The 12623-nt window shown below is 41.4% G+C and overlaps 2 protein-coding genes across 2 annotated transcripts; one reads left to right on the top strand and one right to left on the bottom strand.

Annotated features, from left to right (window-relative positions):
• Positions 1-317: 317 nt before the first annotated feature.
• On the bottom strand, positions 318-1160 carry LOC148408789 (odorant receptor 131-2-like). Its single transcript, XM_088440554.1, has one exon. It carries the CDS (start codon positions 1158-1160, stop codon positions 318-320), a length of 843 nt encoding a protein of 280 aa, XP_088296680.1.
• Positions 1161-4263: 3103 nt separating this feature from the next.
• On the top strand, positions 4264-11524 carry LOC148408788 (trafficking protein particle complex subunit 14-like). Its single transcript, XM_088440542.1, has 13 exons — positions 4264-4537; positions 5430-5740; positions 5823-5918; positions 6037-6166; positions 7227-7313; positions 7390-7510; positions 8099-8246; positions 8451-8533; positions 9064-9215; positions 9874-10010; positions 10123-10201; positions 10447-10561; positions 10859-11524. Exons 1-13 carry the CDS (start codon positions 4264-4266, stop codon positions 11025-11027), a joined length of 1902 nt encoding a protein of 633 aa, XP_088296668.1. The 3' UTR covers positions 11028-11524.
• Positions 11525-12623: the final 1099 nt, after the last annotated feature.

The following is a 12623-nucleotide window of genomic DNA, read 5'->3' as shown; positions in this document are numbered from 1 at the left end:
ATGTCTGTTTCATAAACTACCTTACTGCAGGGAATACTTGAATATACAGCTCCATGGTGGTGTTCTTTGTGTTTTACAACACACATTTATTTGTGAAATCAAGCCAGCGCAGACAAAATATATGACAGCTTGAAACATTTCCCAGTGTCCTGACGCCCAAACAAAAATTTGTGTGACACAAGGACAACTTTTTTGGAGTTTTCAATGGACTTTCAATTAGGCATAATACACTTATATCCACAAGAAGAAATGAACACAGGGTTAAAAGTAAGAGCAAGTGCACGAGTTTGAATGTGCAGGAGAAAAGACAGAAGCTCTCAAGACACAATGGCAGCTTTCTCAGCAGTGACTGACACTTTAAGGCGACACCACAGATAGTTCGCCAGCATGACTCTGAGGCTCTGATCTCTCAGCCCGTACACCAGCGAGCTGAGGCTTCTGGGAAGCAGGAAAAAGAACACATAGAAAATTAACTGTAATTGGACCCAGACCAAGTAGCTCAAGAAAGGAAAGAGAAGAGATACGATGGGGCTGTAGAGCACAGACAAGAGGCTGAGAGCCAGTTGCACCAGGTGCAGTAACAGTGTGTTGCGGGCTCTATGGGCCAAGGCTTTGTCGGTGCCCGCCAATTGGGCTGCCACCACAACACCGAAATAACTAAATACAATGGTCAAGCTGGCCAAGATAAATACAAAATATGTGTAAATTTTGTCATACAGTCCAGAAACAGGCAATAGCAACATGGCAAAGAAGCTGCACAGCTGTGGCATTTGCAGGCTGCCCAGCTGATCAAAGGGAAACATCAGCAATAAAAGTCCATGAATGAGAACAATGAGGAAGCATAAGAGCCAGGTGGCGAGCATGGCTCCCACCGTATTCCTGCCGGTAATGACGGAGGAGTGTCTGAGCGGGTGGCACACAGCCACGTATCTCTCCAGCGACATCACCACAAGCAGCAGAGGCATGATCCTGGTGACGTAAGCGCTGAAAAAGCTGAGCATTCCACACAGGGGATACGTGAGTCTGACTTGACTGGCGTTCAGCAAGTACAACACCTGGGTGACAGCCAGTTGCAGCGTGTCTGCCAGCAGCAGGTTATACAGCAGGATGTAACGCGGTGTCTCTCGAAACACATCTTTACTTCGCAAGATCCCCAACATCACCCCGTTGACAAAGAGGCACATCAGGCAGCAGAAGGTGATCAAGGTGGCAATCACCGTTCGCATCTCTAGGCTTAGCCTAGAGGTCGTGTTGGCCGGCACCAAGCTTTCTCTTTCCATGCATGGAAACAGAGTAATTAAATAATAATAAAGAAAAGAAGAAGGGAATAGTAACACTGTAAATGCAGCTACATCACAGCAGCCTGCACGCCAGCACGCTTTATAGGTTGCAAGCACATCTGGTTGCCATGCAACACAACCTCAAACTAAGCCCCTTCCCTCCTTACCATCAGGCCGGACACAACAAATCAACTGACAGTACCATTCAAAACACTACAAGGAAAAGTTAAATGATAATTTCAACAAATGCATTCTTGAAAAAGTAAATGCCTTCTCAGAAAAAAAAAAAAACAATCAGGTGTCAGGCAAATGAGTGAGAGAGAGTCTTACAAATGTAATTGCTCCCCTACAACTTTTATAAGGCAAGTCAAGTCAAAAATGTTCTTGAAATTATTATGTCCTATGAATAACAAACGTCAGCCCAATAAAAAACCTACCAAGATGATACAATGAATCCACTCATCAGAGATGCAGCCAAAAGGCCCATGCTTACGCTTGATCGGGAGTCGGCAACCCATAGCTCTTTAGCGCAGTTCTAGTGGCTTCTTGAAAAAAAAAAAAAAAAGAAACGGCAGGTGTTTGATGGGCCACGGATCCAAAGGCAAAAAGAGAAACATAGCTGTGGAGAACCGAGTTCTACAGTTCTTGGACCGAATTATTTGCTTTCATTGCTAATGCAAAAATATTGCCTGCCTGTTTTCTTTGCTTTGAGAAGATGTCAGGTAACAAAATCATCTGACATGCCCGATATTGAGAAACTGCCCAGTGATGTCACATTAAACAGGTAAGAACACAGTCCTGTCATAGGCACATATTTTGTATCAAATTGGCTGTTTTTATAAAGGGATTTCTGTTCTTTGTCAGTATGTATTTGGAATGACAGAGAGGGATTTTATTGGGTTTTGTTGCAGGTCATCTATTTTGTTGTTTGAATCCTCAAAACCAAAATGACAACAAAAATCTGATTTCTTTATCGTATTTCTGTAATTTTATCAACGCAGCAAAACATAATACATTAATGTTGTCATGGAATTTAAACTGAAAGAACCATTGTACAGCAGAATAGTCAAATAATGCGTCATTCTCTCCAGGATGTACTTGAAGGAAAACAAACATTTACACATGAAGGCTCATTACTGTAGCCTACTTATTCATTTTAATAGTGGGCTAATATACTTAATATAGACACCTATAGTATTTGTTGCCTTACAAGGCTTATAGAAGGCTTTACTTATTTTTTTTTTTGCACTTGTATTTGTCTCCTTGACAGTGCAAGTGAGCTAAACACATGTGTAAGATTGAAAAGTTAACTTCTAACCGAACTTTGTGTTAGTGACATCATTGTTTGTCTTTTTCTTATTGAAGTTGAAATTAGTTGGCTTTTCCCTGGTGTACGAGTGAGCAAACACTTTGACACGGTCTCTGACCCACTTGCCACCATTTAGGGCTCATTAATGGGCTCATTTAGGCCCATTAATTATTCAAAATGTTTTCAGCAAATCTTACCTTGATTAATGAGTCCTGTGGGTGTTTCATATGTGTGTCTTTGGGGACAAAAGTTGAAAAACACCAAAGAAGACAACTTGGTTAGGTATATTGGACTAACTTTCAGTGTTATTCTGCCCATTTTCTTAATATGTGTTGATTCTTGGTTCTCATTTTATGTGTTCTATACAGCTGGCTAGCCATTCAAAAGACACAGTTCATTCATGAACATCACATGACCACTGTATTTGAAAAGAATCTGACCAATTGGTTCAACATGTGAGCTTGTCGCTCAGCCTGTGTGACCCACGCTATGCAGCAGTACATGCCTGCCACATTATGGATGCATGTTTTTCCCTACGCCTTAAATAATCATCATTTCATTGAGAAATTATCTGTAAATGTGAACTGGAACGCAATCATGCCGCTGGTTTCCTTATTTTTCAGATTAAAACAAATCTCTTGAGCAAAAAAACTGGCAAATTGGGGTGAAAATCGATGCTTTTTTCTGTCTTACTTTTAAGATTCAAATTTTCACTTTATTCTCACTTCACCTTTTTAACCGGAGACATTAATCTACTGTACTGTCCATCTGCTTTGAAAACAGATTCAGATGTTGCCCTCATTTGATTTACATTTTTGGCCAGTATGTACAGGCGCATACTATTATCTTTCGCTTATCAGGGGTTGGGCTACAGTAGACTAACTCCTACCGTATGCCTTTTGTTATGCATTTACATGCATTGACAAATATACTGCTGTAAGGGAAAAAAAATAAGGGACAGCTTGTGATTCTCTGCAACAGTGATTCCCATATTACAGCCCGGGGGCCCTGATTCTGTTTTCAGCGGCCCAAGGCATACATTAAAATTGGTGTTTGAAAAAGGCCTGTAAGGCAAGTGGGAAAAAAAGTGCTCCTAATACATTGTTGTATATGTTGTAGAGCTTTTCTAAATGTGCAAAAATAATAATAAAACCATGTTCACAACCTTTTCTATGCAAAACAGTGATAAATAAATAAAGATAATTTGATTGTAGGAGCATCAGGCCTAACACATGAAGATTATTTAATATGTTAATTCTGAAGTAACTGTTTACAAATGTCAGTTGACTAGTATTTGCTCTTTTCCAGTTCTGAATGTGGAGATGGGATTAAGCTGTTGTTCAGTACATGAGGTCTAGTGGGATTTTGGGCCGCTGGCCATCCAAATGTATTGAAAAACACTTATTTGCCGTATCAATTGAAAAAGAAAGCTGCACTGTAGAATGATATATAATTGCTTTCCATGTTGATGAACGCGTAAATTTTATAAATAATCTAAAGTGCCTCTTGCATCCTTCCATATTTTGGTATACGGTCCCCAAATAAAGAAACTTTGGACACCTCTGCTCTGCAAGATGGCTCCTTTAATATCATGTGACCGCTTTCAACCAATCAGCGTCCGTAGCTACGATGAGCGACAAGATCTAATGTTGGCCAAAATGTACATGTACGGCGATGGGCCGTAGTGACGCTCGCGTGCTTATTGTTCCACCTCCTCTTCATCCTCTTCCTCCTGCTCAGCCGCCCGTCGCCATGGTGCAGATGATGGAGTCTCAGTGCGAGTACTTCATGTATTTTCCTGCCGTGCCCATCACGGACCTGTCCGAGCCGGCCCGGTACCGAACCCTACCGCGCCGGAGCTACCTCTACCTCGGGGAGACGGTGCGCTTTTTGCTGGTGCTGCGCTGCAGGGATGCCGGCAGGGCGACGCCGACCGAGCCAGGCCCGGGTAAGGGGGGGAGCGAGGGGCGGGAATTGAGACTGCTGAGCGAGTATAGCTGCTCTCATTTATTACATGCGTGCTTGCTACATTATGTCATTAAAATTCACATCTTGTCATGCTCAAAATATAAAGTATAGCTGTAAGCTGCAACATAAATAGAGCAGGTTTGACAGTATTTACAGCAGCACATTATGCTAAGCTAAAATGTAAATATCCAGTCAGAGGTGCATTAATAACTAATTGATTATCAAACGAATGGATCATTATTTCGGATGTCCTCTTACAGGAAAGCTACATTCAACATTTACTTTGACTGTAACAGGAAGTTTAATTTTGTATGAAAGGCACTAATACCATTTTATTGAGTTTACATTTAACTGTTATGATTCACAATTGTGACCCTCTCTAGCAAAACAGTCAACACATTTCAACCCATCGGTCACAAAATTGACTGTTAAGAAAATTCTATTTATATTTAAATTCTATAAATAATTTTTAAGTAATTTTTCATGAAGTACTGAGATACTACAATGTGTAGATAAAATGTGTGCAATGTCACATTTTTAGAGAATATTGTCACATGACCAGAGCTGTTTACTTTGTGGTTGCACTTAGAGAGAAAGATGACAGCCTCAAAGCTCCCAAACAAAAGGTTAGTGGAGTATGTTAAAATAAACATAGAACAAAGAATTTTTGTACACATGATCTTTAAGATGTCTAGTAGTGATATATGCATTTGCACTTACTCAAATTGGTTTGGTGTGTTTGCACAATGAGTAATTACATTGTTGTGACAGGTCATAAAACACGCCTTTTCATCAACTGTTTCACTTTTTTTCTTTTTAAAGTTCTGGGTTATTTGAAAAGGTTACCAATGGCATATGATTTGGATCTGCAGGTTTTGGGAATGAATCGTGCAGCAGTCGGGCCTGGCGTGAACTGGCCGGTTCGCTGTGTGCCGTTGCCAGCGTGAGCCCGGGCGAGAGCAGTCGCCACCGGGGCAGCCAGCATCATCACGACTACGGCAGCAGCGGGGATGAGGGTGGCGACGACGCCGCGGATGACTACATGGCAGCAGCAGAGGCGGCCATCGCAGCACTGGGCAGCAGGGTGGACTCACGGTGTCGCAGCTTCAGGGACTGCAAGCCGCTCCTCATCCACAACTCGTGCAGCACGACCGAACGAGAGTTCCGCAGGGCTCCGGTCCAGGTTTGTGAGGAAAACGCATCATCGCTGGCATTAGGAACATTTCAGCATTTGTCTTTTTTTTTTTGTCCTCCATACTGCGCAGTCTCCTCTGGACGAGCCCATGGTTCTGGCGGACGAGGTCATCTTTCCGCTCACCGTCTCTTTGGACAAACTCCCAGTCAGCACCGTCAAAGTCAAGGTGGCCTCACGTGACCCACAACCTTTGTTGTGTAGCTAATGATTGAACGAGTCATTTTTGCCTCGCACAAGTCTTCTCGCTTGTCTTCATGCACTAATGTCTGACTTGTGGCCTTCAGGTGATGGTCACCGTGTGGAAAAGGGAGGCCGAGCAAGCCGAGGTGCAGGAATTGGGCTACCTGAGTGTCCTGCAGCAACGAGAGCCGTCGCTCACCTTCAGACACGACCTCAACACCTTCAAAGCTCAAGGTTTGCACCTTACACCTTTTTTCTTGTTTTGATAGGTTAAATTGCGGGCTTAGTACAATAATGATGATTTGATTAGTTGTTTCCTCAAAATCGTTCACACAACACCCCATAAACAATGATAAATGCTTCATGTTCTTCCCCAGAAACCAAGGCTGCCGTTACCTGCTATCATATTTTTGGGGACTTAAAATGCTTTAACTTGATCAAAAATATATTCAGGTGTGTCTTATGTATGTCATAATTAAGTTTGACCCTCATTTCCTGTTTTGGTTTGTTTTCAAACACGTTGCACCCAATGTAGGGACATTTTCAAAAATATAACTGTTCATTGAGACAGCATCTTATAATTCAGTGTGCCTTATAGTCCGAAAAATACGGTAAACGTCACTAATAAAGGTTAGAGGTCGAAAATTGAAAGGTTTTCTTTAGGCCTCTAGAAGGCATTCAAAAAGCATAACTGTCATTACAAAGGGATGAGATAGTCAGTATGCAGAAGTTGAATCACTAAATACAATTCTACAGTGGCATGAAAAAGTATCTGAACCTTTTGGAATTTCTCAGATTTGTGTATAAAGTCACAATTAAATGTGATGTGCATGTCATTCTGATTAAAAATATGAAAACATCTAAATATTCGTGTGGTTTTACATAATGCAGACGTTTTTTTGAATTATTGTGATTTTGGACAAGATGATATCACATTTAATGGTGATTTTTATGCAAAAATGTGAGCGATTCCATAAGATTAAGATACTTTTTCTTGCCACTGTAATGTTATTTCCGGTAACCCTACTGGTGGATATATTAACTACATGCCTCCCATTCCTCAAGCTTGGTTAGGTTTGTAACACATAATGTATAAATTACATTAAAATTAAACTTAAATTTGACCTTTAAGGTTATGAATGCAATTGCTCACAAATTAGATTAGGTTAGATTAGATTAGATTAGATTAGATACAGCAGCACTGCTATGACTGATGTTCAGCATGTGAGAGCTTTAAAGGGCCCGCATGGGTGATATACATTCATCAACCGTGACCTCACGTGTTTTACTTTAGTGAGCACCACTTTGAGCGTCCTGCCGCCTCCGGTGGTCCGCTGTAAACTGATGAGTGTTTCGGGGCGTCACCTGGCAGTGCTCAAAGGTAGTGCACGTCGCCCAGCCGTTAAGATGTGGTGGGTCACACTTCTAAGTGACTTTCTCCTTCGGTTCTGGCTCAGTGCTCAACAAGTCGTCGCAGGAGGAGATGAGCGTGCGGGACGTTCGAATTCTGCCCGACCTCAACGCCTCCTACCTCCCCGTTATGCCCGACGGCTCGGTGCTTCTGGTGGATAACGTTTGGTGCGTATGCAAAGCGTTTTTTTTTTTTTTTTTACATAGTCAGATTTCGTCAACCTCATAGCATGTGTTCACACCATTGTTTAACAATTTCGGAAAACAAGAAGGAAACACAACAATCCAACAAACAAGATTTGTCTAAATTGATTTAGCATGTGACCCACATGGCAAAAACAACAACAAAATAAAAACACATTTCCATCAAGTATTACTTTTTTATTGATAGTCCCACAGTAAATTAAAACGGACATGAGCAATTTTGCTTCCAGTTTTTTGATGAATAAAGGTCTTTTCCATACAAGCGTCAATGAATGAGATTAGTTAAAGCATTTGAATGTGACCCACAACAGTTTTGGTTAAGATTAAATATTTTTCTTTTTTAAGAAAAGACTTTAGTCTCGCAACACTACAATTATTTTTTCACCTAAAAGTTATAAGTCTTTTATTGTAAGTTTACAACTTTCCGGAAACTAGACACCTTTCTCATCCTTTTGGCATTGAGGGTGACATAGAGTTGTAATGTTGAATTGAGGTTTGGGGAGGCACAAAAGTTTGCAGAAGCTCTGCTTTAACAGTCCCATGCTGCCGCAGCCACCATTCGGGTGAGGTTGGCATGGCGTCTTTCTGCAAGGTGGACAGCGCCGCGAGCCGCCTTCCCAGCATGCTCGGCGCCTTGGAGGAGCACGATTTCCTCTTCCAGCTGCATCTCAACGACATGCCGCAGGATGAGTCCAATGAGGTGCGTTCTTAATCTTAATCTTCAATCGCAAACCCAATTATTAATTCCAATGCAATTTTATTTCTCGACTTCCAATTGACAAGTTTCAGTGGCACATAGCGCTATCACTCTTATCCGTCGGTTCAGTTTGCTATCTGTAATTTAAATGGATTAATACGCTGCTCCTTATTAATTGCGGGCTTGCTTCTTGGGATTTCCGCTCAGGGAATGGAGGTTCCTCTGGTTGCTGTGCTGCAGTGGTCAACTCCCAAGATGCCCTTCACCAACTGTATCTACACCCATTACAGGTAGCCAAATGCTAAGTTAGCTGCTTCATGCTGATATGTTTGCAGGGTCCCTCTAAGAGGCATCACCTTACTGTGCTACCAAGTTACAGAACCAAACAAAAAATTAGAAAACCGATGTCCCATTGTAAAACGTTGTCAATGACTAATAAGTGCCTTGAGTAGTTTGGATTAGCTAGCATGCACTGCCGGCGGCCATATTGGGAGTCAAGCTCCGCTAACAGTGTCATACGTCAATGAATACAAGTAACTTTCTGGGCAAAAATTCTGGTTTTTGATTGCCATGTAAACTCAAATAAAAAACACGAATAGGACCCCTCATTTACCTTTTTTTTAAAGTTGAATTACATATTCAAGTGTCATGTAAAAACATTTGAGTTACCACCTTTGAACGGGCCATTGGTTTGTGTTTTTTGAATCCTCAAAATAAAAATGTATTCACATTCATTGCTTTTAAATTAGCCATTGTTCAACTAAGTAGGAAGAAGGAAGTTATTTTTCAGTTCTCATTGTAAACTCGGTTTGTCTGCCAGGTTGCCGAGCGTGCGTCTGGACCGACCCCGGTTCGTAATGACGGCCAGCTGTCCCAGCACTGTCAAGGTCAAAGAGCACTTCAAGGTCAAATATGTGCTGCTCAACAACCTGCAGGACTTCCTGTCCGTGCGCCTCGTCTGGACTCCAGAGGGCAGGTTTTGTCCTCTCGTGGTTACACCCTGACATAAATTCAACAAAAAAGAAAATATGGCGACCAATATTTAGAACAGCTTAATTTACTCAGTTTTTTTTTTTAATTTGTATCATCACACAACATGCAAATGGAGTATTTATTAAGGGAATTTTATTCTCAAATACGTGAAGGACTGTTAAAAAGGGCCACATTATTACATTTTTGTGAACACATTCCCTGTTTAAGGTCAAGAAAACAAGTTGACCAAAAAGCCTAGGTCAGGGTCATAGAGCAGAACACGCCGGTACCATAATGCTGGCCTGCCTTGAGTCAGGAGAGATTTTTTTTCATTGTTTGCGATCTTCACTACACACAGGCATAGATTATTTATCTTTTCCAAGGAAAAACGAGAAGCTGTAACTTGTCAGTGTGGAGAATTTCCATAAGTGTGCATTATACTGCCCCCAGCTGGCCAATATGTACACAAGACCAGTTTTTTACATACTATAGATATGTAATGACTGTTTATAAAAAGATTATAAAAAAACACCTAAAATAATTTTTTGTTGGCTTTTTTGAAGAGGCTAAAACTGACTGGCATTTTTGTACCATCTGAGGTAGCACCATGACTATCTCGTGGGCTATGCTTGACTGCACACTGTGTTTGTGTTTTCAGGGCGTGGTCAAACTGACGATGCCACGCTGTCTGCGGTGGTGTGCCACACTCCTCTTAGCAACCTGGGCCACTGTCGCAAAGGCAGCACCCTGACCTTCAGTGTGGCTTTCCAGATCCTCCGACCGGGACTCTACGAGGTACAGCGAGAGGGAGCTGTCCATTTTTATCTGTCCAGGAGTGGCGAATGAGCCAAAATATCTTGCTTGTTATTTTACATCATTTTACAATGAGTGACTGTTATCTCCTCAGCTGAGCCAGCACATGAAGCTCAAGCTACAGTTCACCGCGTCTGTATCCAACCCGCCACCGGACGCCAGGCCGCTCTCACGTAAGTTCACCTTGCTCAGGCAAAGTCAACTTCTCCAAAGTTGGAGTACTTCTTCTCCAAAGTTGGTGTACTACTGCATAATATTCATGTGACCACTGTAGATTGGTGCTTTATAACAGTTCATTGAGAATGTCGTTTAAATATGAATTCATTTTCTTCAATGGAATCACTCCTCACCTGTGTTCATGCCAGTGCCCACACCGGCATCAAATAAGTCACCTGACTCCAATTCTGAATGCACTCAGGAAAGAACAGTCCGTCTAGCCCGGCAATGCGAGACCTGCTGGACCGCCACCAGGCCAATTTGGGTCGTTCCCAGTCCTTCTCCCACCAACAGCCGTCTCGCTCGCACATCATGAGGTGAGAATTTCCTGTTTGGAGTTTGCATGTTCTCCCTGCTTGCTACTACAAAGACATCTGGGATAGGCTCAGGCACGCCGGCAATTCTAGTGAGGATAAGCTGCTAAGGAAAAGGACAGATTCCAGTCATTTAAACCTTGGACACACACTAAGAGCTCAACTCTAATTCAGACATGCCTGCTTGTGATGAAAACCCCAATCAAACAAAGTTATCAATGTTGTGCTGCGATGATGAATGATGATGCAATTCTGCTGATGTCCCAGTCGCAATACACTGTTGATGCATTTGTGGCTCAGGACGGGCAGCGCCATGGAGCGGCGCGCCATCACACCCCCGGTGGGTTCTCCTGTGGGCCGGCCGCTCTATTTGCCACCGCAGGACAAAAGCCTTTTGTCACTGGACAAGATTGCTAAGCGGGAGTGTAAAGTTCTAGTGGTGGATCCAAGACATGAGGAGAACATCTGAGAGGAGATCAGGAGACCACTGAAGATGCCTACGGGGTCAGCTCAAAGGACATTTGGGAGTTGGATTTTCAGAAGGACGTCAAGGACCACATGGAAACATAACTGGGTTCCTTGGAAGGCACTATACGATCCAAAGCTACATTTCATCGCAGAGCCTGTTTCATGCTGTGATCAATTTTCACTACAGCAGTTAATATGTACATCACTACTCCCAGGCATATACGCATTTTTATCCTTTGCTTGGAATGACTGCAATCGCTTTGACCACTCTGTACAGTATATTCTCTTGTCTGTATTACAATGCCTTCAGGTGGCCATAGCGTACACTCTAGAAGGAGCAGCGCAATGCCCCCTTTAAGGTGCTATCAAAACCCAAATCACAGCGTTTCCATATTTGTTTGTTTGCTGTGCTTAGGCCAAAGACTGGCTATTGTCAATGTGTTGCTTTAGGGCCATCTTGTGGCACCTCTTAAAATTAAACATTTTTGAGGCCTGTCAGTCATGAGCTTGGTCCCTAAAACTTGCAAATAGCATCACCATTGATTGCCCTCATCATATTTATTATTATTATTATTATTATTATTATTATTATTATTATTATTATTATTATTATTATTATTATTATTATTATTATTATTATTACCAGGGAATAACTTAAGGATGACATTTTCGCAGTGTTATCTGTCTACATCAGTATCAACTTGAATAAACTGTTTATTAAAACTGAGTTTGTGCTGAGTGATGAATTCATGTAAAAAAAATCCTTCCGAAGGGTTTCATATTTTTTTAAACAAGTAATTGACAAAACTGTCACATAACCTTTAATCTGAAAAAGCTTTCCTTATATTGCAATATTTTTCCAATCATTATGTTCTAATGTTCTTTTTTCCAAAGATGAACATTTTATCTCCTTTTTCTTGAATATTAAGAAAATTAGATTTGTTATAATAAAAAGAAAATGTCCAAAAGTCTCTGGTACAACAAAACAGTAAACTATGCATTTACTCTTTCTGATCTGTATCAGCAACTTAAAGGGGTACGAGTCAGTAATATTTAGCGTCAAACTGAAATGTTATTCATTTTGAAAACCCACTCTAAATTCCAATAACATGCAAATAACTGTTTTCTATCATGACTAGTTTAGTTAAAAACAAAAAACAAGGTCTGGTAAGTCTTTAGAGGGAAGGAACTGTGTATTGATATACATGTAATCAATGGCTTGTTTGAAGATGTTCATGTAAAGCTTACTTTTTCTAAATGAGTAGCATTTGACAATATTGCTTCCTTTATCTTGCCACAAGGCAATATATAGGACATATAATATATATGTCGCCACAAGGTCGCTAGAGGTCGCCAGACGTTGCTCTTGTCGCAAGGAAATTTTGAACACGTTAAAAATGTACAATACAGTACAGCAATTTTTTTCGATTAACTTCTAATTTTTTAGGGGTAAGAAACAAACGTGCACTCTTTATGTGGCAGACGTTTGACTTTTGAGTTGCGTTCCCCACGCTGTTTGGGCTGCAAGATGGTGTATGTCAGCGTACTTCCGTTTTCCATCCAGTAAGGCTATCAGCTATCAGTAAGGCTATCAGCT

The sequence above is a fragment of the Hippichthys cyanospilos genome, chromosome 18 (assembly GCF_059441005.1).
Source record: "Hippichthys cyanospilos isolate Australia breed blue-spotted pipefish chromosome 18, RoL_Hcya_1.0, whole genome shotgun sequence".
In the NCBI taxonomy this organism is placed as follows: domain Eukaryota; kingdom Metazoa; phylum Chordata; class Actinopteri; order Syngnathiformes; family Syngnathidae; genus Hippichthys; species Hippichthys cyanospilos.
The sequence above is the reverse complement of the archived record's forward strand: the minus strand, read 5'-3'. Positions and strand labels throughout refer to the sequence as shown.

Bases quoted from the DNA above. Each gene is read 5' to 3' on its own strand.
- LOC148408789 (XM_088440554.1), bottom strand. From the start codon at position 1,160: ATGTTGGGGATCTTGCGAAGTAAAGATGTGTTTCGAGAGACACCGCGT.
- LOC148408788 (XM_088440542.1), top strand. From the start codon at position 4,264: ATGGGCCGTAGTGACGCTCGCGTGCTTATTGTTCCACCTCCTCTTCAT. The intron at 8,534-9,063 runs GTAGCCAAATGC...TTTGTCTGCCAG, and splicing joins TGTATCTACACCCATTACAG to GTTGCCGAGCGTGCGTCTGG. The intron at 10,202-10,446 runs GTAAGTTCACCT...GAATGCACTCAG, and splicing joins GGACGCCAGGCCGCTCTCAC to GAAAGAACAGTCCGTCTAGC.